The sequence below is a fragment of the Ovis aries genome, chromosome 1 (genome assembly GCF_016772045.2).
Source record: "Ovis aries strain OAR_USU_Benz2616 breed Rambouillet chromosome 1, ARS-UI_Ramb_v3.0, whole genome shotgun sequence".
In the NCBI taxonomy this organism is placed as follows: Eukaryota; Metazoa; Chordata; class Mammalia; order Artiodactyla; family Bovidae; genus Ovis; species Ovis aries.
In genome coordinates, this window is record NC_056054.1 from 98,957,963 (window position 1) to 98,982,111 (window position 24,149).

The 24,149-nt window shown below is 40.2% G+C and overlaps 1 protein-coding gene across 3 annotated transcripts in view; it reads left to right on the plus strand.

Annotated features, from left to right (window-relative positions):
- The first annotated feature begins 7,701 nt into the window (after window positions 1–7,701).
- Window positions 7,702–24,149, plus strand: part of GPR89A (G protein-coupled receptor 89A) — a 48,427-nt gene continuing 31,979 nt past the window's right edge. For 2 of the 3 annotated variants that reach the window (XM_004002405.6, XM_060413673.1), the window contains exons 1-3: window positions 7,702–7,841; window positions 16,469–16,528; window positions 18,081–18,184. In XM_004002405.6, the coding sequence (XP_004002454.1) occupies window positions 7,800–7,841; window positions 16,469–16,528; window positions 18,081–18,184 (206 nt within the window). In that variant the 5' untranslated portion in view covers window positions 7,702–7,799. Of the gene's footprint in view, window positions 7,842–16,468; window positions 16,529–18,080; window positions 18,185–24,149 lie in introns of those variants that run through there. The other variant, XM_060413674.1, reaches the window with a different exon arrangement.

The window sequence follows — 24,149 nt, forward strand, 5'->3', positions numbered from 1 at the left end:
GGCACCCACGTGAAGCATGCAACACAGAGTTGGACAAATATTCCTGAAGGTCAGTGCAACCTGGGGATCAGATTTTCCCATAAGGAACACTGAAGGTCAAATAAGAAGTGTGGGCTGTACCTCTCTGACTCTGGGAACCCCAAGATGTCATTTACCTGCTCCATATGACAATTTTTCTTAGGTAAATTGCAGGTAATAAGTTCTGCCCCTCCTCCACGGGATAGATCCAGTGAATTGATATGCAAGAAATACAAGGAGCATACTAAAAGAAATAAGTGGGGTTTTTTAATTCACTTATTGGGAAATGAAAGGGGGGAAGGTCTTATCCAAATCTGTCATAAGTCCTTATTCTAAAATGTTGACTGAAGAAATAACAGTCACCACTTTCAAATGCTTCACAGATTGTAAACTAAGCAACTGGTTAAAATTGAGCCAATGAGTAAAAATGAAAGAAGAAAATGAGGGTGATGGGGGGAGGTAAATTTTTCTGTAGTTTTGAATTCCTGAGAATTATAGTGCAAAAAAGAACATCTTTGATCATGCATGAGATTCATTTTTGAAAGTGGTGCTGAAGGATTCAGCTCACTAGGACCGCTGCGGAGAGATGTACCAGCTCTGGGGCAGTCTTACTCCAGGCGGAAGGAAGTTCACGGAATCAAAAGAGCTGCATATAGCAGCTCTTAGTTAAAGCCTTGAGGAAGGCATGGGGTGAGACTTGGACAGCCGCATTTCCTGAGTTCCTAAGGAGGGTCTCTGAGGCAGCTCCAATACCACTCAGACAGCACCTCCCACCCACCCCCAACTCCTTCTCGCTCCTTCCCCTAACCTTGAGTTACCCCCACCATGTGTATTGTGTGCAAATGATCACACAATCCAAAGTAGCAAAGTGTAGATGAAAAACATTTGCCTGGTTGGATGGAAACTCTTCTAAGCATAAATGTGTAAAGCGAAATAAGTATGTACCTAGAGGTGATAGTGAAATAGGCAGGGAGACTGTCCCTTCTTGTAATTATTGTCTTATAACTAAGCATGTAATTGGGGGAGAAAGGAGAAAAAGGACGCAAATTTCTAGGTTCAACAGTTAAATAGCAGGAAAGATTTTTATGAAAGACAAGTCATTTCCACCATCTTAGACATTGCTGCTCCCAAAGTCTGGAGAGAGTGGTACTCAATACAACCAATGAGGGAACAGTGGGCTACATTGCAAATCTCCAGCCAAGGCATTCTGAAAGTTCTCCAGAACAAAGGTTATTCTGGAAGAATTCATAAAGTCACCTGGAGAGAAAAGCAGATAGCTTCATTGCCTTTTTCTGCAAAATTTCCATCTATGAAACAGGATTAGTAAAGACTCAGCTAAGAAACATAATCAAAACAAACTTCCTGGGGAAAACCTCTGGCAAAGGCATTATTGGGATTGTGTCCTGAATTCTCCAACTTTCCACATCTTTATGTCAGAGCTAATAGTCACATGTTAGACTGTTACAAAACAATAAACCTAACTTGACTTTTCACTGTCTTTGTGTTTTCTTTCGCCCTGTCAGCCACACTACCCTGTCAACAGACTTCCGGTATCTGGTGTTCTTCCTTTGAAATTAAGGGGTTGAAGAACAAGAGCACGGGGGGCGGGGGGGGGGGGGGGGGGGGGGGGAGGCAGTGGTAAGATTGTAAATGTGTGACAACCAGCTCTTTCCAGGGTAAAGAGGCCCTGGTTTGTAGTGTTTGTCAATTTCCTCGGTGTAAATTCTCCCATCGTCTCCAATTTCAACTCACCAGCATAATGCCACTGAACATAGAGATGAGATGTACAATAGCACAATTATATAAATATTTCTATCATACAATAGATATAAATAATATCAAAAGCATAAATAATAGTAAAATAATTAAGAAGTGATAAGCTTTGAGTATTATCTTTATATCATTTTTTAATTTATGTAATTTAATTGTTAATAGGGAGGCCTGGCGTGCTGAGATTCATGGGGTCGCAAAGAGTCAGACACGAGTGAGCGACTGAACTGAACTGAACTGAACTGAACTGAATGACTGTACTTAGAACTGGCTCACAAAATTCCAAGAAATTTAGCAAATGACTCTTACAAGCCAGTACAAGTAGCTCCAGCACACCGCTAGATGGAATGGAGGAGAATCTGATTCAGAAAGAACACAAACACTCTCTTTATTAGCTGAAGTTTGGTCAGTCTGTCCCCTCCCTTATTCTACACAAATCTCAGGAAAAATCAAAGTATACTACTTTGGCCATTTGAGAAGAGACAAAAGAATAGGATTTTTTCGCTCTTATGTCATTGACAACTGTAGAAAGAAGTAAAGCTATTCATTACAGATAAAAATACATCAAATAAAATTAGCCAAAATATTCTGCCTGAGATTTATCACGTCACTTCTCTGCCTAAAATCCTTCAGTGACTCAGTTGCTTACCTCAAATTCTAAATTCCTTAACATGACTTACAAAGCCTTTGTAAGTGACTACAAGCCACTTAGAAAAGACCTCTGTATTTACTTGCCCAGAATCTATTCTCCCTTCTGCTCTAATAACATCTCTATTGAGATTTATGCTTCCTCAATTGGATATAATCTTGGTGAGATTCTTAGTAACATTGTTTTTTCTTCTGTTTACAGCTCCGAGTTTTATTCAGCAAACAAAGGATAGTACACCCTTGAGGCCGGAGGGCAGGCCGACCCCAAAGGAGAGCCCTCAATCCATCATGGGTCAAGTTTGGTTTGTTTGAACTCAAATGGGCCAATCATACACTTTCTCCCTGGAATGTGAAACTTGAGTGTAGTAACAGAGACTGAAATGTAGTTGGGATTCATTTATCTTGACAGATCCCCTTGAAGAGATTCACAATTAGTTCCTGCTTACCTAGATTTCCGGCAAATGCTTAGTTCCTCGTTTTACAGATCATGGTTCAACAACCTTTCTTCAGTTTGCTAAGCTACTCCAGAGTTCCTTTTTTTTCTAATTTAATGATGCCAAAATTATTCCTGTTGCTTACAAGCTTCTGACTGATAGGTACACCACATCCTAGCCTCATCTCCCACATTTCTAGCCTCATTTCCCACATCCATCCACACATGCATATGCCCCAGTCTTACAGAGCCATTGGCTGGTCCCCAATATGGACAAGCCTGACATTTAGTGATGAAAGAATTTTTCATAGTATTTCAGGACTCTGCCCTGTCCAGCCTTTTTTCTGTAATCAGCTCCTTCTCATCTTTCAAGATTCAACTCAGTTGTCTCCTTCTTTATGAAATTTCACAAAATTCCCTATATAAAGTGAGTTGCTCCCTCTTTTTGATCCCTTAATATTTGTGTACACTTGATCATAGCACTTATCAAAAGTGACTTCAAAAAGAGACTTCATATCATCGCTCCAAATCTTTGTTGTGATGAGACAGAACCGAGGAGAATACACTCGCCTGACAATATTATTATATAATCTCTGAATATTCAGTACTTAGCACAGTGACTGGAACATAGTAATGTCTGGGGAATGAACGAATACTACTCCCAGGGCAGAAAAGAGATAATCGGCTAAGTATGCCCCAGCACCAGAGCAGGCTGACACTATAAGGAATGTATCTGAGGAAGAGCTTCCCTGAAGGTCCCAGGAATTCCAGGTTTAAGGTACTGGGCTTGTTTTATCATAATTACAGGAAAAAAAGAGAAGTTTTCGGATGAATTGCTGGCTGTCATCACCCAAAGCAGCCTTGGAAGCCATATGTCGACAATGGCAGTCAGTCTTCAAATGACTATAGACTAGAGGATCACTGCCACCCCCACCAACACCTCTTCCAATTCCCATGAATTGGACTTTTGGATTTCACATGAAACAAAAAATAAACTTGTGTTGTATTAATTCTCTGAGATCTCAAGATTTATCTGTTATTGGGCCTAGCAGTATCTTTATAGAAACTGAAGTTAGATGTAGATAACAAAACCCTAAGATATGTGGCTTTATCTTGACAGTTGAACAGTGAGTGGTGAAGAAATGAAAATCAAAGGTTACAATGATTGAGGGCTTCCTTGGCAGCCCCGTGGTTAAAAGTCTGAGCTCCCAGTGCATGGGGCCTGGGTTTGATCCCTGGTCAGGGAACCAGATCTTACATGCTGCACCCATATACCACAACTAAGACCTGCACATGCAAACCAATAAATAAATAACTTAAAAAAAAAAAAAGGTTACAAAGAGCCTCAGACTATGCCATGTAAATATTTAGTAAAAAATGTAGTCTGTGATGAGTCATATATTAGTTATCTATTGCTTTGTAACATATCACTCCAAAACTTCACGGCTTGAAACAGCAATGTGCATATGTGCCAGCTGCTTCAGTTGTGTCCAGCTCTTTGCACCCCCGTGGACTACAGCCCATCAGGCCCCTCTGTCTATGGGATTTTCCAGGCAAGAGTGCTGGAATGGTTTGCCATGCCCTTCTTCAGGGGGATTTTCCCAAGCAAGAATCAAACACATGTCTCTTACATCCCCTGCACTGGCAGGTGGGTTCTTTACCACTAATGCCACCTGGGAGCCCCTGAAACAATAATATGTATTATCTCTTATAGCTTCTGAGGGTCAGGAACTCTGGAGCAGCGTGGGGTCTCTCATAGGGTTGCAGTCAGATATTGACAAAGTCTGCAGTCATCTGAGGCTTGACTGAAGAGGTAAGATCCACCTGTTCACATGGTTATGTGACCAGAAGGTTGGTGCTGACAAGTTAGTATCTCTCTACTTGGGTCTGCTTGAGTGACCTCATGAACCAGTGGCTGGTTTCCCCTAGAACAAGTGAATCAAGAGATCAAGGCAGATGCTTCAATGTCTTTATGACCCAGGTTTGGAAATCACATACCATCACTTTCATTGCATTTTTAGTCACATTCTCTCAGATTGCTCCATCTACTGTGTAGAGAATACACTAGAGAGGAGCAAGATTTGAGGTAAAGATGCCACTTGATTCAGAACTACCTCTGACTCATCTGAACCAATCAAAGCCCTGGACAAGGCGTCCTAAGTGCACACTAGGTCAACACCAGGGTCAACACATCCAAAATGAGGCTGCTGCTGCTGCTGCTGCTGCTGCTAAGTCACTTCAGTCGTGTCCGACTCTGTGCGACCCCAGAGATGGCAGCCCACCAGGCTCCCCTGTCCCTGGGATTCTCCAGACAAGAACACTGGAGTGGGTTGCCATTTCCTTCTCCAATGCATGAAAGTGAAAAGTGAAAGTGAAGTCGCTCAGTCGTGTCTGACTCCTAGCGACCCCATGGACTGCAGCCTATCAGGTTCCTCTGTCCATGGGATTTTCCAGTCAAGAGTACTGGAGTGGGTTGCCATTGCCTTCTCCGAAATGAGGCTAGATAAGAAGAAAGAACTAACGCACATAGCCAAGAAGGTTTGGAAGAGTGGTGACCAACTTATAAAGAAGTTCAGTCACATGGATGTTTATCTAGTGTGAAAATTTTTGGAGACATTCTAAAATCAAAAGCAGGGGGTAGCAGTTTCTTGGGTCACCCACATCAGTCCTTGACCTGGACACAGGTGTTAACAGTAGGGAGAATTTTGAATTGTTGCTGTTTTTCAGCCACTCAGTCATGTCTAACTCTTTGTGACCCCATGGACTGCAGCACTCCAGGCTTCCCTGTCCTTCATCATCTCCTGGAGCTTGCTCAAACTCATGTCCATTGAGTTGGTGATGCCATCCAATCATCTCATCCTCTGTCATCCCCTTCTCCTCATGCCTTCAATCTTTCCCATCATCAGGGTCTTTTCCAGTGAGTCAGCTCTTTGCATCACATGGTGGAAGTATTGGAGCTTCAGCATCAGTCCTTTCAGTGAATATTCAGGGTTGATTTCCTTTAGGATTGACTTGTTTGATCTCCTTGCAGTCTAAGGGACTCTCAAGAGTCTTCCCCAACACCACAGTTCGAAACCATCAATTCTTTGGCACTCAGCCTTCTTTATGTCCAACTTTCACATCCATACCTGACTACTGGAAAAACCATAGCTTTGACTAGATGAACCTCTGTTAGCAAAGTAATATCTCTTTTTTATATGCTGTCAAGGTTTGTCATAGAATTTTGAATGGTGTCTTTCAAAGCTTTACACAGCCCTGGGGCCAGTGGGATTGTATACCTTTCTCTGCTGCCAGCTTCACTGAGACCCTGATCCCCACCATGCATTCTAGTAAGCCACTAAGGTAAACTGTTTGCCTTGATAGGCTAACACAGCATTCTGCACTATCACACAGCCTTGATAGGTGCGAGTCTAACTCATCATCTGCTTACACAGATGCTGCTTCTTCCCCGATAGATGTAGCCAGGGACACAAGGTTCTCTGGCTTAGACTCTCCCTTAGTATGGATATCTCCACTGCTCCCTGGCCTTCTGGATTGGGGACAGGACATCTGAGAGGTGTTTGAGCTGCTTAGTATGAGTAGAATTCAAGTCTAAGAAAGAAAGATACATTTCCTTGTGTGTAATAAATCTGAGTCTCAGTTATTCAGACTGTAGTAAACTAAACACTCTGGTCCAAGTTGCAAGTATTGACTTCCAGGTATTGACTGTTAGCCTTGAATGCAGCCAGTTTCATATTGGGTGATGGCTGGGGCCAGCTTCAGGATGAGATTATAGGCAATTCATGGACTAGGTAGAGGCCTGGTGGGAAAGGATAAGCCCCACAGCAGTGCATTAAGCCCTCACAAAATGAGTATTGACTGGATAAATTAGTGATTCTGTCTACATTTGAGCAATTCCAACATGGGTGGGGCAATAAAATAATTCATCTTCAGACTCTTAAAGAATTATTCCTTGTTTTGAATTAAATCTATCTTTATTTAACTCCCAGTCCTTTGTCCTACAAATATCTTTTGAGGCCATATCAATTCTATCCATTCTTTCAAATGAAGACAACTGTCAATGTTCCTGAGCCTTCTTTCTTCATTTCCTTTCATCTGTCCTTATCTGGTGACTCACCTCTGAGCATGCTCCAATACATCTATTTGCCTCTCAAAAGAGTGGTAAAAGAATCAGAAATTTATTTGATTAGCTATATGTGCTAAAACCTGCCTTTATATTCTTCCCTCTTTATGCCATTGTTTGTGGACCCAAGCTAAGTTGTGACATGTAGAACACAATGCCTGATTTGTGGTATAATCCATTATTATTAACTCCTCCATTATACGGACTTCCCTGGTGGCTCAGACGGTAAAGCGTCTGCTTACAATGTAGGAGAGCCGGGTTCGATCCCGTGTTGGGAAGATCCCCTGGAGAAGGAAATGGCAACCCACTCCAATGTTCTTGCCTGGAAAATCCCATGGATGGAGGAGCCTGGTAGGCTACAGTCCATGGGGTCGCAGAGTCAGACACGACTGAGCAACTTCACTTTCACCATTATAAAAGAGAATTAAAATAAGATGTTATCTCAGGCCCCACCTCCGTTAGCCTCAGAAGTGGAAATGCTATCCTGTATTACATCTGCTTTCGAATTTTCAGACCTCGTTGCTGTACTTTGCTCCTTTTAGCCAGGCCCTCTCCAATTAAGCCCCGCCCCCTAAACGTCCCCTAGCCGCGCCCCCCGCTCTCAGCTCCTCAGCGTCCCTCCCACTCGTAGCCCGAGGCGGGAAGCGCTGGACGTAGTTGCTGATTGGCTGGCTGGGGCGCAGCTTGATGGCGTCAGGCTGGCGAACCCAGGTCCCCGGGCGACTGCCGCCTGTGTGAGAGGGTCTGTGGTCTAGCGTGCTGTGGCTTCGGGGAAAGTGGAGGCACGAGCCCTCCTTACTCTTCGCCATGAGTTTCCTGATCGACTCCAGCATCATGATTACTTCCCAGGTGAGCCACCGCGGCCCGCCTCAGGACTCCTCAACCTCTCTCCCGAGTCGTCTTCTCCAGGCCTCGGTGATGCGGGCTGGCCCGGAGTCTCGCCCTTGTCGCCTGCGGCTAGTGCCTGCCGCACCCGTGCTCAGCTCCGAGAGGGTGTGGGATTTGCTGCTCCTTGCTCCCTCGCTGTCAGGAGGAGTCCCGCGGCCGTCCGCGTCCCACTCATACTCCATTCCTCCTCCCATCCTACCCCACCTCCCAGTTTCCTTTCCATCTGGGGGAGAGGTCAGGTGTCCTTAGGGCTCAGAGCCGGTGCCGCGGGAAGGGAGCTGTCCCCAAAGCCCCCCGAAGCTCTGGGCTACGCGGCTGATCCATGGATTAGGGAAGAGTGTGGTTCCGGGTGCAGAGTGTGCCACTCGCCAATCCGGCTGGCTCCTGGGGACACGTGAGGGCTTTGTTGGTTAGTTGTCAAATTCTGAATCCGGATGCGGAGGAATTTGTCGCCGTCACTTCAGAGATCTAAGTATCCGTTTTCGTTTGTTAATACCTCCAACGTGTATCCTCTGTTTGCGGCCACGCTTTCAGATCTTTTTCTGACCCTCTCTCCTTCCAGATTAGCCATCTTCATTCATTCGTACAGTCAACAAACACGTTTATGGAGCATTATATAAAGTTCTACTGACTTGTCCCTGCTCTATAGAAACTTCGTCTAGTGAGCTTTTTGTTTTTACTATGTAAATTTTTTGAGTTACTTATTTTCTCCACAGCATTTATCATAGCACTGATATCATTTATGTATTCATTTATTTATGAATTTATTTTTTTTGAGAGCCTATCTTTTTAATAGCTCTATCCTCCCTCCAGGTGCAGGCGCTCAGTAAGTATTTATTGGCCAACTGTTAAAATTTGTAGAAGCTCAGACTACCTAATTACTGATCTACCCCCTACCTCATTTCTCCACTAACTTAAGGTATTTTTCTTTAATTGCTCTTTTTTTCAAGTGGCACATGACAGAAACAGTTCCTTCTAGGAGTTTAAAGTAAACTAAATCTTAGGGTGGTTTTTTTTTTTTTTTTCTGTGTTTGTATTACTTTATCCTAATGCTTTTGTCTTTGGAGTGGAGCATTGTCCCTGTTTCTTGAAAAAGTTTTATTGAAATACTTTGGAGTATGAAACAAGTAACATCCCAATAACAATTTTTTTATTTTTAAATTTACCAACTTTTATAAGTTTTCATATTGCTTTTATTGGCTACATAATATTCAAATGTATCAATGTACAAAAATCTGGACATATAATTCTCTTGCTTTTCTAACTTTTCTAAGGCTTCGGGTTTGCCCTTTATGACAACTCAGGGTTATTTTTAGCCCGAGTATCAACTCAGGAAAAATGACAATATTTAAGTAGCATTTTCTTCATTTAGAATAAAAATAAGAATGTCATTGAGGAAATTGGCATTGTATTGTAACCTTTAAGATTTATAGTATGGATATAATTGATAAGTTAAGCCAAGAAAGTGGCTTTCTGATCTTATGTGCCATATAATATTTTAACTTTCACACATGCATTAACATGCAGTATTTAACTCTCAAAGCTGCTCTTTACAAAGGAGGAACTAAGACCCCAAAAAATCCTTTGTGTGGTATCTTCTCTGTTCAAATATTTATGTGGCTACTTCATCATCATTTAGATATCAGTAAAAATGTCACTTCAGGGAGGCTTCACTTGACTCCCTACTCCTAGTCAAGGTTAACATCCATTCCAGCCACCTTCTGTCTCATGTCCTTGTTTTAGTTTCTTCTTCATATCTGTCACTACTGTTTGTTTGTGTTTGTTAGAGGTGAACTTCATGAGTTCCAGGATACTCTCTGTCCTTGTTTCTGCTGTATTTCCCAGCATCTGGATCAGTTTCTGGCACATAGTAGAGGCCTTTTTGTTGTTGTTGAGTTTCTAAATTGTGTCTGACTCTTTGCAACCCCATGGACTGTAGCTCACCAGGCTCCTCTGTCCGTGGGTTTTCCCAGTCAAGAATACTGGAGTGGGTTATCATTTTCTTCTCCAGGGGATCTTCCCAATCCAGGGATGGAACCCGTGTCTCCTGCATTGCAGGTAGATTCTTTACCACTGAGCCACCTGAGAAGCCCTATAGTAGAAGCCTAATAAATATTTAATAAAAAGCACCTTTCTGGAGAGGTGTGATTGCCTTAGAAACATCTCCCCCTCATTTTTCATGTTTTATATGAACTGAAAGATTTATTTGAAAGGAAAACTGAAGTCAGAGATCATATATTGAAGCTGGTTCACCCCAGGCAACATCTTGGTATAGAGATTGTTCATCATTCCACAGGATAAAGTTCACATCCTTAACTGGCTTATGTGGTCTCTTATGATGAGATTCCACTCTTAACCTCTTCAGCCTTGGCCTTCACCATTTCTCACTTCAGTTTATACACTAGCCTTACTGAACTTCGTTTAGTTCCTTAACCTGGCCATGCTGTCATGCCTCCAGGTTTCCGCCAGTCTGTTCTCTTTCTGGACCTTTTTCCCATACGCCTTCTTTCTCCCGACTGGCTCCTACTTAGACTTTGTTTCTCAACATGGATATCCATAAAACCTCTTCCAGACTGGGCTAGATACCCCTTGACATATTTTCCTAGTACCCTTTGCCCACTTCCCTTATAGTAGCACTGTCGCATTGTTTCATAATTCCTTGTCTATCTCCTCCATAGGTTACAAACCTTGAGACAGTGTCCATGCTGTCTTGTTCACCCTTCTACCCTTAAGACCTGGTACATATTAGATACCAATAAATATTTGTTAAAAGTGTAAATAAATGATCCAAGAAAGGAATCTTTTTCTAGTCTGTTCTTTCAATTATCCTGCTAATGGCCTTTTTTTTTTTTATTCTGTAGCTAATTTTCAATTTAGGAGTTATCTTTTGTGAAAGCAACTGTTATCTAACCTCTGTTTTCAGCCTTCTCTACAGTTATAAGACTTATCAGTTCAAGTACACTCTAAGTCTCAAGGTCAAGACTGCACAATTTCAAAAATACTCTCTTTATTGAATAAATGCAGTGCACATTGTTTTATTTGCAAAATGTTTAAAATTGCTTTTCCCTTTTGCATGCTTTTTAGATCCTGTATAATCTTGCCAGAATTTGTATTAATCTTGGACTTCTTGAATTTTCCTGGTATTTTTTAATATTAGTTGTATAAAAGTCTTTTTAAACTTTGTCAATATGAAAGGAAGCCATAATGAAATACAAAGGAGCATATCTCTTTTCTCTTTTTCTCCCATTTCCCGCCCCCTCATAAAGACTTATCAATTTCATTTGTTTTCTTTTCTTGTCTAAAGTCCCATTTCAGAGTGATCTTCGTGAAATATTTTATTTTTTATTATCCATCTCACCATATATACTACCCTCTAAATGCCTAACTTCAACTGCAGTCATGAGTTCAGAAATCATTTAAATATGGCTTCTAAACTATGAATTTAAATGTCTCCACTGGTGATGATTTAAAATAGCTAAAGGATCTCATAAGTAGTCTAGGGGTATTTTGTCCTAATCTATTCACCCTCTTCCTTTTCTACTCGGTCAAATCATGTGTCCAAGCTCCTTCATAGTCACTTGTTTCTTTGCCTGCATATAAAGTCCACAATTGGATCACTGCTGTAGTTTGTGTACTGCTAACTCAGGAACCAATACTGATGCAAAGAACTGACTCATTGGAAAAGACCCTGATCCTGGGAAAGATTGAAGGCAGGAGAAGGGGACGACAGAGGATGAGATGGTTGGATGACATCACCAACTCGATGGACATGAGTTTGAGTAAGCTCTGGGAGTTGGTGATGGACAGGGAAGCCTGGTGTGCTGCAGTGCATGGGGTTGCAAAGAGTCAGACATGACTGAATGACTGAACTGAACTGAACTGAACTCAGGAGCCTGAAGGCTTTTGTGGAAAATCACATATGTGCAGATTGCTGATGCCTTGAGTTTATGGACAGCCTCAGGTCACTGATTCTTTTTTTTTTCCCTTGACTTTAATAAGCTCCTTGTTCCCTTCCTTTCATAATTTCTCTGAGCTTTTAACCACTCTTTTCAAAGCCCCTTTTTTCAATTTCACCTCTCCTGCCCTTAGCAGATGACCTCGCCTCCTACTTGATCAACAAAACTGAGGCCAAAAGGTGTGAGCTCCTTCTACATCTTAATCTAAGCAGTTGTCTATGTCCATGACCATTCCCAACTCCTTTCCTCCCATGTCAGAAGATAAGGTGCCCCTTACTCCTGTTTAAAGCCATGTTTTCCACATGTGCCTTAGATTGTGGAGCAGCTTATTGTGAAGTGATTATAAGCACAAGCTTTGGAGTCAGCTACACAGACTTCAGCTTGATCTTGATTCTGACACCCACTATAAATGAGTTAACTTCTGTTAAACCTCAACTATCTCTGTAATGCTGCTGCTGCTGCTAAGTCGCTTCAGTTGTGTCCGACTCTGTGCGACCCCATAGATGGAAGCCCACGAGGCTCCCCCATCCCTGGGATTCTCCAGGCAAGAACACTGGATTGGGTTGCCATTTCCTTCTCCAATGCATGAAAGTGAAAAGGGAAAGTGAGGTAACTCGGTCGTGTCTGACTCTTAGCGAACCCATGGACTGCAGCCTACCAGGCTCCTCTGTCCATGGGATTTTCCAGGCAAGAGTACTGGAGTGGGGTGCCATTGCCTTCTATCTCTGTAATGAGGACAGTCAAACCTACCTTGTCAAGTTTTTATGATTTAATGTTATTGCAAGGCTAAGCACTTAAGAGTTCCTGGAATATACCTTAATGGCCAGTAAAAGATAGCTGTTGCTAAAGATAATAACAACTCACATCCAGTGTTTCTTCTCATATTAGTTTATCTCTTCACTGCTTTCTTCCCCTTGGCCTATAAATTTTTCTCTTTACCCTACATTCTTCTTTAGGCTAATGGTCTAATGTTTTCTGTCTTTCTCATTCTTGGCTGTCCCTTGAGTAATCTGTGTTTATTGTCTCTACTGTGTTACTCCCCATGCACCCCCAACTCAGTGAAGTCTAGTTCCTAGTGCAGTCACATTAAATCATGGACGGAGGAGCCTGGCATATTGGCATATTGCTCTCTTCACTCTATATACTATTCCTGAATGATCTCATATTCTCTGACTGTTTCAACTCTCAGGTGTATTTCAGCCCTCCCTTCATAATCTTTTATGTCAACTTGGATGGCCCTCAAGCACTTAGCATATCTAAAAGTGAACCTGTCATCTTCTTGTCTCCCATCTACATTCCCAAAATTTTTTTCCCTCCAGCAGTCTTTATATAAAGTGGATGGCCTCCTTCTTCATCCTGTATTCCAAACTAGTCATCCTTAATTTCTCCCTGCTGATTTTACCTTCGAAGTACTCAAATCCATTGCCTCCTCTCCAGCCACTGATGTTTTAATTCATTTCAGTTCAGTTGCTCAGTCGTGTATGACTCTTTGCAACCCCATGAACTGCAGCACACCAGGCCTCCCTGTCCACCACCAACTCCCGGAGTTTACCCAAACTCATGTCCATTGAGTCAGTGATACCATCCAACCGTCTCATCCTCTGTCGTCCCCTTCTTCTCCTGCCCTCAATCTTTCCCAGCATCAGGGTCTTTTCAAATGAGTCAACTTTTCACATCAAGTGGCCAAAATATTGGAGTTTCAGCTTCAACATCAGTCCTTCCAGTGAACACCCAGGACTGATTTCCTTTAGGATGGACTGGTTGGATCTCCTTGCAGTCCAAGGGACTCTCAAGAGTCTTCTCCAACACCACAGTTCAAAAGCATCAGTTCTGCACTCAGCTTTCTTTATAGTCCAACTCTCACATCCATATATGACCACTGGAAAAGCCATTTTTTACTGTTTTAATTCAGGCCTTTGTTATCTCTCATCTGAACTGCTGCAGCAACCTCCTGTTCTGTTTCTTTCTCTACAGTGTTGTTGCCTTCAGAGAGCCCCCATAGTTTCTCTGTAAAGTAAACCTAGCCATGTCTTTTCCATCCTTCAATAACTCATCACCTACAGACTATGATTCAAGCTGTTTACAGTGACCTTGGGGCTTTCTGTCATTGGTCCTCTATTCCTCCCCTCTTTGCCTCACTTATTTCTTTGAATTTTGTCTCCCAGCAGCACCAAACCATGTGTAGTTACCAGTATATACCATGCTATTTCTCACCTCTGTGCCTTTACTCATGCTCTTTGCTGTCTGAAAAAGACCTGTCCACCCCCACTACCTGTCTTTTACCTGCCTAATTCTTTTGCAACAGTTTAAGAGAGTGTTTGGTTCTTTTGTTTGTTTTAAAATATTTTAGGGACCATGGGAACCTTTGAGTGTGTGTGAATACCTTGAAGCCTCTCTCTAGAAAAATGCATATAATCCTCAAATTTGCACATGATACCAGGTTTAAACTCTAAATTAAAACCTCCTTCAGCCAAGGTATATCTTCCCCAGAAAAATCTGTCCTAACCCCATACCAGATTTGTTTAGTCTTCCTCTTGCGTATTCTTTAACGATATCATGTGCATGTCTCTATCATTGCATGTCCCATCAGTTCAGTTCAGTTCAGTTCAGTCGCTCAGTCGTGTCCGACTCTTTGCGACCCCATGAATCACAGCACGCCAGGCCTCCCTGTCCATCACCAACTCCCGGAGTTCACTCAGACTCACGTCCATCGAGTCCGTGATGCCATCCAGCCATCTCATCCTCTGTCATCCCCTTCTCCTCCTGCCCCCAATCCCTCCCAGCATCAAAGTCTTTTCCAATGAGTTAACTCTTCGCATGAGGTGGCCAAAGTACTGGAGTTTCAGCTTTAGCATCATTCCTTCCAAAGAAATCCTAGGGCTGATCTCTTTCTGAATGGATTGGTTGGATCTCCTTGCAGTCCAAGGGACTCTCAAGAGTCTTCTCCAACACCATAGTTCAAAAGCATCAATTCTTCGGCACTCAGCCTTCTTCACAGTCCAACTCTCACATCCATGCATGACCACAGGAAAAACCATAGCCTTGACTAGACGGACCTTAGTCGGCAAAGTAATGTCTCTGCTTTTGAATATGCTATCTAGGTTGGTCATAACTTTTCTTCCAAGGAGTAAGCATCTTTTAATTACACTATAATTATTTAGTGTCTTTACCACTATACTGTACCTCCTTGAGAGTAGTAACAGTCTTACTCATCTTTGTGTCCTCATCACTTAGCACAGTACATAGAAGTTGTTACCAAAGAATTGAGGTTGAATGTTCCTGAAGAACAAGCCATCTTTCACTGTGCACCATTTATCCATTCAGCAAACATTTATGGGGAGCCTGCTATGTCCTGGGCATTGTGCTGGGTGCTGAAATACAAAGATTGGCAAGACAAACGTGACTCTTACCCTCACAGAACTTACAGTCTTTTTAAAAAGAATATGTTTAAATTAGACATTAGAAAACTGTGTGGCAAGTGCTTTGGTAAGGGAAATACAAGGTAGGATAATAGGATTATATAAAAAGAGCAAGTTATCTGTATTTGGGAGGCCAGAGAAGGTCTTCTAGAGGTAATAATAGTTAAGATTTGTAGGATAAGTAAGGAGGGGACTGGAGAGAAGTTCCTGTCAAAGGATAACATCTGGAAAGGTCTTGGTATGAAAGAATGTTATATCTAAAGAAGCATAGGCAGTTCCATGTGGCTGAAAACATGAATTTGGTGAATAGGAGGGACACAGTACGAGGAGGAAGAATCTGCTAAACCATACTCGAGAGTTCACACTTGCTCCTGAAGTGAGTTGGAAGGCATAAAAGAATTTTATTCTGAAATAATGCCACTCACAGCAACATGGATGGACCTAGAGATTATCATACTAAGTAAATCAGAAAGACAAATATGAAATCACTTATATTTGGAATCTGAAGTATGACACGAACTTACTTATGAAATAGAAACAGACTCACAGACATAGAAAACACATTTATGGCTACCAAAGGGGAAAAGGGGTGAGGGAGGGATAAATTCAGTTTTCAGTTAGCAGGTGCAAACTATTATACATAAAATAAGCAACAAGTTCCTACTGCATAGCACAGTATTGGAAACCATATCCAATATCCTGTAACAAACCGTAATGGAAAGGAATATGGAAAACAATATGTGTGTGCCTGTGTGTATATATATATATGTATAACTGAATACACCAGAAACTAACACAACCTTTTAAAGCAACTATAATTTTTAAAAAGAATTTTATTCTTTGATAACATTCCTAGCCAATACAAGAAGAGGAGTTGTGTCAGAGTATGTGTATGTGGAGAAGGTATTTACCAGTGAAATACAAATGAGCTTTAGAACAATCAACAGAGCTGTCATGTGGCTACTGTCTTAATTTGTGCCCAACTTAAAACATGTTCTAAAACAAGGATAATTTCAAAAATTGAAGAGCATTTCAACATCTGGTCCACTGTTGAGGACTTTAATAAGTAAGTGTTATATGAGTGGATGTCACCTTTAATCTCTAAAATAAGCTATTTAGTTAGGCAACCTTTTATCATAAAATAGTCTGTAAAAGGCATTTCTCAAAAGATTATGTATTGACATGCTGATCTTCTATCTTCTTTCTCCCCCAGATACTTTTCTTTGGATTTGGGTGGCTTTTTTTCATGCGACAGCTGTTTAAGGACTACGAGGTGAGAAGAGATCATTTTGATTATGCTAATATTATGTCAACTTATTGTTTTAAATGGGAAAAGAAAAATACCTCCATTAAAGGAAAAATCATGTTTGAGAAAAACAATTATCATATTATATCACTTATATGTGAAATCTAAAAAAATGATATAGGTGAACTTATTTACAACATAGAAGTCGACTCACAGACATAGAAAACAAACTCATGGTTACCATGGGGAAAGTGGAGGAAGGGGGAAAAGGGATAAATTGGGACTTTGGGTTTACAGATATACACTACTACATATAAAATAGATAAGTAACAAGGGTCTACTGTAGAGCACAAGGAATTGTATTCAGTATCTTATAATAACCTGTAATGGAAAAAATCTGAAATATGTGTGTGTGTGTGTGTATAAATCACTTTGCTGTACATCTGAAACATTTTAAATCAGCTATCACTTTCACTTTTCACTTTCATGCATTGGAGAAGGAAATGGAAACCCACTCCAGTGTTCTTGCCTGGAGAATCCCAGGGACGGCGGAGCCTGGTGGGCTGCCGTCTGTGGGGTCGCACAGAGTCAGACACGACTGAAGTGACTTAGCAGCAGCAGCAGCAGCATACTTCAATTAAAAAACCATTTATGCTTGAACTTTCATGACCTGTGATGGTCAAAAAAAATTTTTTAAAGATAATCATGTTCACTCCCAAGATGGGAAGCTTTTGCTACTATAATATATAGTTCTTAAATTGGAGAATATAATTAAGCTTAGTTGATTTTTTTTTTTTAATGCTAGTCATATATAGCCCAGAAGCCAGGATCAAGAAATATCATGGTATAGTCATATTAGTATACACACCAATAGCAAATAGTTCTTTGGGAGAGAATTTAACTTGTAATGTCTCATAAATGTACTCATTCATTTGGGTATCTAGCATTCAGTGTTAATTATCAGTCTGACATCCTAAGTTAATTCTAAGGCTGGTCTGATTCATATCTTAGGGTTTGAATTCAGAAAGACAACAGCCTACACTGGACATTTCCTGATTAATCTTCCTCATTTAGTAATAAGCTCAATGGTCATGGACTATCTGGGGTCATTTCTAGTATGTTCTCCATTAAACTTCCCCAGGGAGTTTGAGTTGTTGTCTAAAAGAGCCCAGAATTCTAGAGATTCTCTTCTGCTCACTACTGTAAGGCCTCCTAGGAGAGGTTCTAAAACTGTTTCAAGGTCTGTGCAAAATGTTGAAGAAACCCTTTTAGAACTAACCTGTATATCTAAATCTGTCATTTTTTGTCACTGTACATCAGGAATTCTAAGTGCTACTTCTGACCTTGTCACTTCATCTTGTGCTTTAAATTTTTCATCCACAAGAGGATGATGGTAATAGTGACCTATGAATTAGAAGTACAACCTATTTTCATCTATTCTTTTAGCTCTAGACAGGTTACTGTCATGGTCCTGTTTCTAATAACTTGAGAATTTCTTCAAAATAAGTTTTCTGACTTGTAATCAACTCAATATTTCACACAAGGAAATGACTTTTAGTCTCTATTTGACTTTTAACAGGTACGTCAGTATGTGGTACAGGTGATCTTCTCTGTAACTTTCGCATTTTCTTGCACCATGTTTGAGCTCATCATCTTTGAAATCTTAGGAGTATTGAATAGCAGGTGAGTAAGAGTACTAATTATGTCTCCTCTTAAAGAGACCTACGTTACTTTCTTTATGGTGGAAGATTTACTGGGATCCCGTAGCTGAAAAAAAATCCACGTGTAGTTAGCTTAGTCTCAGTAACTGTAATAATCATAGCCAGTATGGGTTCAGGAACCTAGTAACTGGCTTGACAAAGATTGTAAAATAGCAGGAAAACAAGTCTGAACATTAGTTCTGAAGTACTAATTGAGACTGGGCTGTGAGAACCTAGGTCCCAGGCTTTACTACAAGAAGTTTTATTTTTCTCAAGCTGCTCTCTGATTGAATCCAAGGAAGAGCTCTTCACATTATCCTGCTGATGGAGAAATCTCTACCTGAAAAGATCCAAATTCCTCCGAGCTAGTTAAGGGCTTCTATGAAAACTAAACTCCAGTTCTTAACAATCTAGTTAATTTTGTTTATTTCATAGGCATGTTCAAGTCTGATTGAACTTAAGAGTGTTCTTTAAAGTGATTTAAAAAAGTAACTCCTGTCCTCCAAAAAAATAGACCTGTTATGAACAGTCTATCCAAAATATTTCTTGCTTGTTAAACTGCAAGCTTCCTTTTTTTAAGGGGCCAGTATTTGTGTTTAGAGTACATCAGCTATTCTGTGTAGAGTTTTGTTATACTTTAAAAAAATCACTACATGGAAAATTCTTAAGAATAAAGTGGCATTGGCTCTGTAGTCAGAAATCAATGCTGAGCTAAGCTAAGCTGTGTAACTCATTACATATAGATCCCTGAGTCTTGAGACTTATAAACAGATTATATTCTCAAATTCCTATTTTGAGAATCAGAGTTGATGATTATAGTCTCTTGATGGATAAATTAAGAACTTGTGAAACAGGAATATGTTCTGACTTTGTGGTTTTTAAATTTGTTCTTTAATAATCCAAACCTTTCTTGGGTGAGCTAAATATAGATCCTATGACTATGGAGACTAGGCAAGTGTTATTTTACATGCTAATTATTAAATTTTACTTAAGGGTCCAGAAATAAACCAAAGCATATACAGTCAACTGTTTGACAAGGGAGCCAAGAATACTCAATGGAGAAAAGACTTCACTATCTTTTCAGTATTGAAGAAAACATCTTCAATAAAAGATAGAGGGAAAATTAGATATTCACATGTAATAGAGTGAAACTTGACCCCCATCTTATATTACTCACAAAAATTAACTGGAAATGGATTCAGTTCAGTCGCTCAGTTGTCTGACTCTGCAACCCCATGGACTGCAGCATGGACTGGTTTGATCTTGCAGTCCAGGGGACTCTCAAGAATCTTCTCCAACACCACAGTTCAAAAGCATCAATTCTTCCACACTCAGCTTTCTTTATGGTCCAACTCTCACATCCATACCTGACTACTGGAAAAACCATAGCGTTGACTAGATGGACCTTTCTTGGCAAAGTAATGTCTCTGCTTTTTAATATGCCATCTAGGTTGGTCCTTATTCCAAGGAGTAAGAGTCTTTTAATTTCATGGCTGCAGTCACCCTCTGCAGTGATTTTGGAGCCCCTAAAAATAAAGTCTCTCGCTGTTTCCACTGTTTCCCCATCTATTTGCCATGAAGTGATGGGACCAGATGCCATGATCATAGTTTTCTGAATGTTGAGCTTTAAGTCAACTTTTTACTCTCCTCTTTGACTGTCATCAAGAGGCTCTTTAGTTTTCCTTCACTTTCTACCATAAGGGTGGTGTTATCTGCATATCTTAGGTTATTGCTTTTTCTCTTGGAAGTCTTGATTCCAGCTTGTGCTTCATCCAGCCCACTGTTTCTCATGACGTACTCTGCTTATAAGTTAAATAAGCAGGGTGACAATATACAGCCCTGATGTATTTCCTTTCCCTGTTTAGAATCAGTCTGTTGTTCCATGTTTAGTTCTAGCTGTTGCTTCCTGACCTGCATACAGATTTCTCAAGAGGCAGGTCAGGTGGTCTGGTATTCCCATCTCTTTAAGAATTTTCCATAGTTCGTGGTGATCCACACAGTCAAAGATTTTGGCATAGTCAATAAAGCAGAAATAGATGTTTTTCTGGAACCCTCTTGCTCTTTTGATAATCCAACGGATTTTGGCAATTTGAACTCTGGTTCCTGTGCCTTTTCTAAATCTAGCTTGACCATCTGGAAGTTCACAGTTCACGTACTGTTGAAGCCTGGCTTAGAGAATTTTGAACATTACTTTACTAGTGTGTGAGATGCGTGCAATTGTGCGGTAGCTGGAGCATTCTTAGGCATTGTCTCTCTTTGGGATTAGAATGAAAACTTCTCCAGTCCTGTGGCCACTGCTGAGTTTTCCAAATTTGCTGGCATATTGAGTGCAGCACTTTCACAGCCTCACCTTTTAGGATTTGAAATAGCTCAACTAGAATTCCATCACCTCCACTAGCTTTGTTTGTAGTGGTGCTTCCTAAGGCCCACTTGACTTCACATTCCAGGATGTCTGGCTCTAGGTGACTGATCATACCATCATGATTACTTGGGTCATAAAGATCTTTTTTGTATAGTTATTCTGTGTATTCTTGCCACCTCTTCTTAATATCTTCTGCTTCTGTTAGGTCCATACCATTTCTGTCCTTTATTGAGCCTATCTTTGCACGAAATGTTCCCCTGGTATTGCTAATTTTCTTGAAGAGATCTTGAAATGGATTAAAGACTTAAATGTAAAACTTGAAACCATGCAGCTCTTAGAAGAAAATATAGCAGAAAAACTCCTTGAAAATATTTTTTTTGGAAATCACACCTAAAGCACAAACAGCAACATACAAAACAAACAGGTGGAACTATGTCAAACTAAAAAGCTTCTGCACAGTAAAATGAACCATCAACAAAATGAAAAGATCACCTATAGAAGGGAAAAAAACATTTGCAAATCGTGTATTTGATATGGAGTTAATATCCAGAGCATATAAAGAACTTGTAACTCAATAGCGAAAAAACAAATAATCCAATTTTAAAATGGGCAAAGGACCTGAATAGACATTTTCCAAAGATTTATCAGGCCAACGGGTATGTGAAAAAATGCTCAACATTACTAGTCATTAGAGAGATGACACCTCATATCTGTTAGAGTGGCTATTATCAGAAAGACAAAAGATAACAAATAGTGGTCTTAGAGAGAAAAGGGAACCTTTGTGCACTATTGCTGGGATTGTAAATTGATACAGCTGCTATGGAAAACAGTGTGGAGGCTCCTCAAAAAACTAAAAATAGAACTACCATATGATCCAGCAATTCCACCTCTGAAAGTATGTCCAAAGAAAATGAAAACACTAACTCGAAACACCTCATGTTCATTGCAGCATTATTTACAGTAGTCAAGACATGAAACAACCTCAGTGTCCATGGAGAGATGAATGGATAAAGTATGAAGTGTATATACAGTGATGAATGATGAAATCCTTCCATTTGTGACAACATGGATGGACCTTGAAGGCATTATGCTAAGTGAAACAAATCAGACAGAGAAAGACAAATACTGTATGGTTTCACTTATATGTGGAACCTAAAAGCAAAAACAAAATTAAGAACACCAAACTCTTAGAAAAAGAGATCAGATTAGTGGTTGCTAGAGGGAGTTTGGTCCAGTACTCTTGCCTGGAAAATCCCATGGACGGAGGAGCCTGGTAGGCTGCAGTCCATGGGGCCGCTAAGAGTCGGACACGACTGAGCAACTTCACTTTCACTTTTCACTTTCATGCATTGGAGAAGGAAATGGCAGCCCACTCCAGTGTTCTTGCCTGGAGAATCCCAGGGACAGGGGAGCCTGGTGGGCTGCTGTCTATGGGGTCGCACAGAGTCGGACACGACTGAAGTGCAGAAGCAGAGTTTGGAGGAGGGGAAATTGAAAGAAGGTGGCTAATTTGCTGTGTAATATGTGGGAAAGTTAAGAGTAAATCCTAAGAGTTCTCATCATGAGAGTCTGAGAGGTTTTTTTTTTCTTTTTTTACTGTATCTAAATGAGAGAATGATGTTGACTAAACCTTTTTAATCATTTCACAATATATGTAAATCAAACCATCATTGTGGACGCCTAAAGCTTATTTAGTGGTCTGTGTCAGTTATTTCTCAATAAAACTAGAAAAAAAATTTTTTATTATCACAACCTGAAAGTTTTACTGCTGACCAGAGGTCAGCAACCATTCCTGTAAAGAGCCAGAGAGTAAATACTTTCGGCTCTGTGGACCACACTATTTCTATTGTAACTTCTCAACCTTGCTATTGAAGAGCCAAAGCAGCCAGAGGCAATATGTAATCAAATGGGTGTGACTGTGTTCCAGGAAAACTTCATTTATAAAAACAGGTGACTGACTGGCCATGAGTAATGTCTAGGTAGTTTAGAAAGGACTTTGACTCAGTCTAAAACCAAAACTACTGTTTTTGGTAGCTGATGTCCCCCAACTTTTGACTCATTTATTGTTAATAATCCCATATAGTAAGATATGTCCCTCAGTTACTTGGATTTATATTCCTCAAATAGCTTATCTTAAAGTTTATGAAAGTAACATTGCTAAATCTGGTTCTTCTGTAGGTCTTTCTGTAGGTCCTTTTTGGGGACTGGGTAGGCTTCAGTTATACCTGTTTTTTTATACTAACAGTTGGTCCTACAATGTAACAGAATTATGGATTGTGATCATATATTATTAACTGTGCATTGACTATTCAGAATAGTTTTCAAAGGAAAATCTTTGACCTGAACAAGAGTATTCTTTTGGCTCATCTCTAAGCAGAAGTGCTGTAGCCTCCTATTCAAATATGTAATCTTGTTGGTATCCTTAATTTTCTCAAGAGACTGTCACTTTACCCTCAGCTCAAATTGCGGTTAAAATATATGGTTTGCTTTTAATGGGCAATATGGATTACACTTGTTATTTCAAACCCACTGCCTCCCAGTATCTTTTAGAAACTTAGTTGAAATACTGAGTACAGTTGCCTGGAGGATGTGCATGTTGTTTCTCTAAATGCTCAAAAGTGGGTAATCCAGATGAGCAAAAGCTGTCAGTTTATTTATACTAAATGGTATTGGCTCTCTGTAGGATAGCCTTTACTAAATAGCTCTGTGTGTTATGATTCCTGCCATATCCACTAAGGAGTAAAAAGTAAGAAATAGCCCACTGAAACTCACTGATGTTTCTCTTGAAAGGATGGTGTGAAGAACCATTGTTAATTGCCCTCATATTTTCTTCTTTAAGAAATCTTTGGAGAAATTTCAATATGATCATGGTAATAATTCAGTTATAATTAGTAATAATTATGCTTCCCTTATAATTTGTTTTTCTTACATACTCTATGATGTATCAAACTGATCGAATTTTCTATTTTACATTGGCCATTAGAAAATGTAAGCTAAGTTTATGACCCACCTGTAGCAAGTTTCTAGAACTCTAAGGTGTGAATTTTCATAATAACCATCAGGCCTAGCCTGATATTCTACATATATTTTGCCATTGTTTTTCCTTCCTTTCATATTACCTTATAGTTTTTTTCATCATCTTGTATTTAATATATACTCATAAGCCATTTAACTACTTAACCTTCTTTGAAACCAGGCCTAGTTTTAAGTAAGTTTAAAATCAATAAATACAAAGGACACCATCAAGAAAGTTTACAGATATCCCAGACATGGGAGAAAATTTTTGTAAACCATAAATCTGATATAAGACTTCTATCTTGAATATGTAAAGAACTCTAACAACTCAATGATAAAAAAAAAATAATAACACAGTCAAAAATTAGACAAAGGAAAAAAAATGGACAAAGGATCTGAGTAGGCATTTCTCCAAATAAGATATGCAAATGGTGGAAAAGCTAAAAAGTGGAACAACCAAATGTCCACCAGCTAATGAATGGATAAACGAAATGTGGCATATCCATACAATGGTATGAATATTCAGTTCAGTTCAGTCTCTCAGTCATGTCCAACTCTTTGCGACCCCATG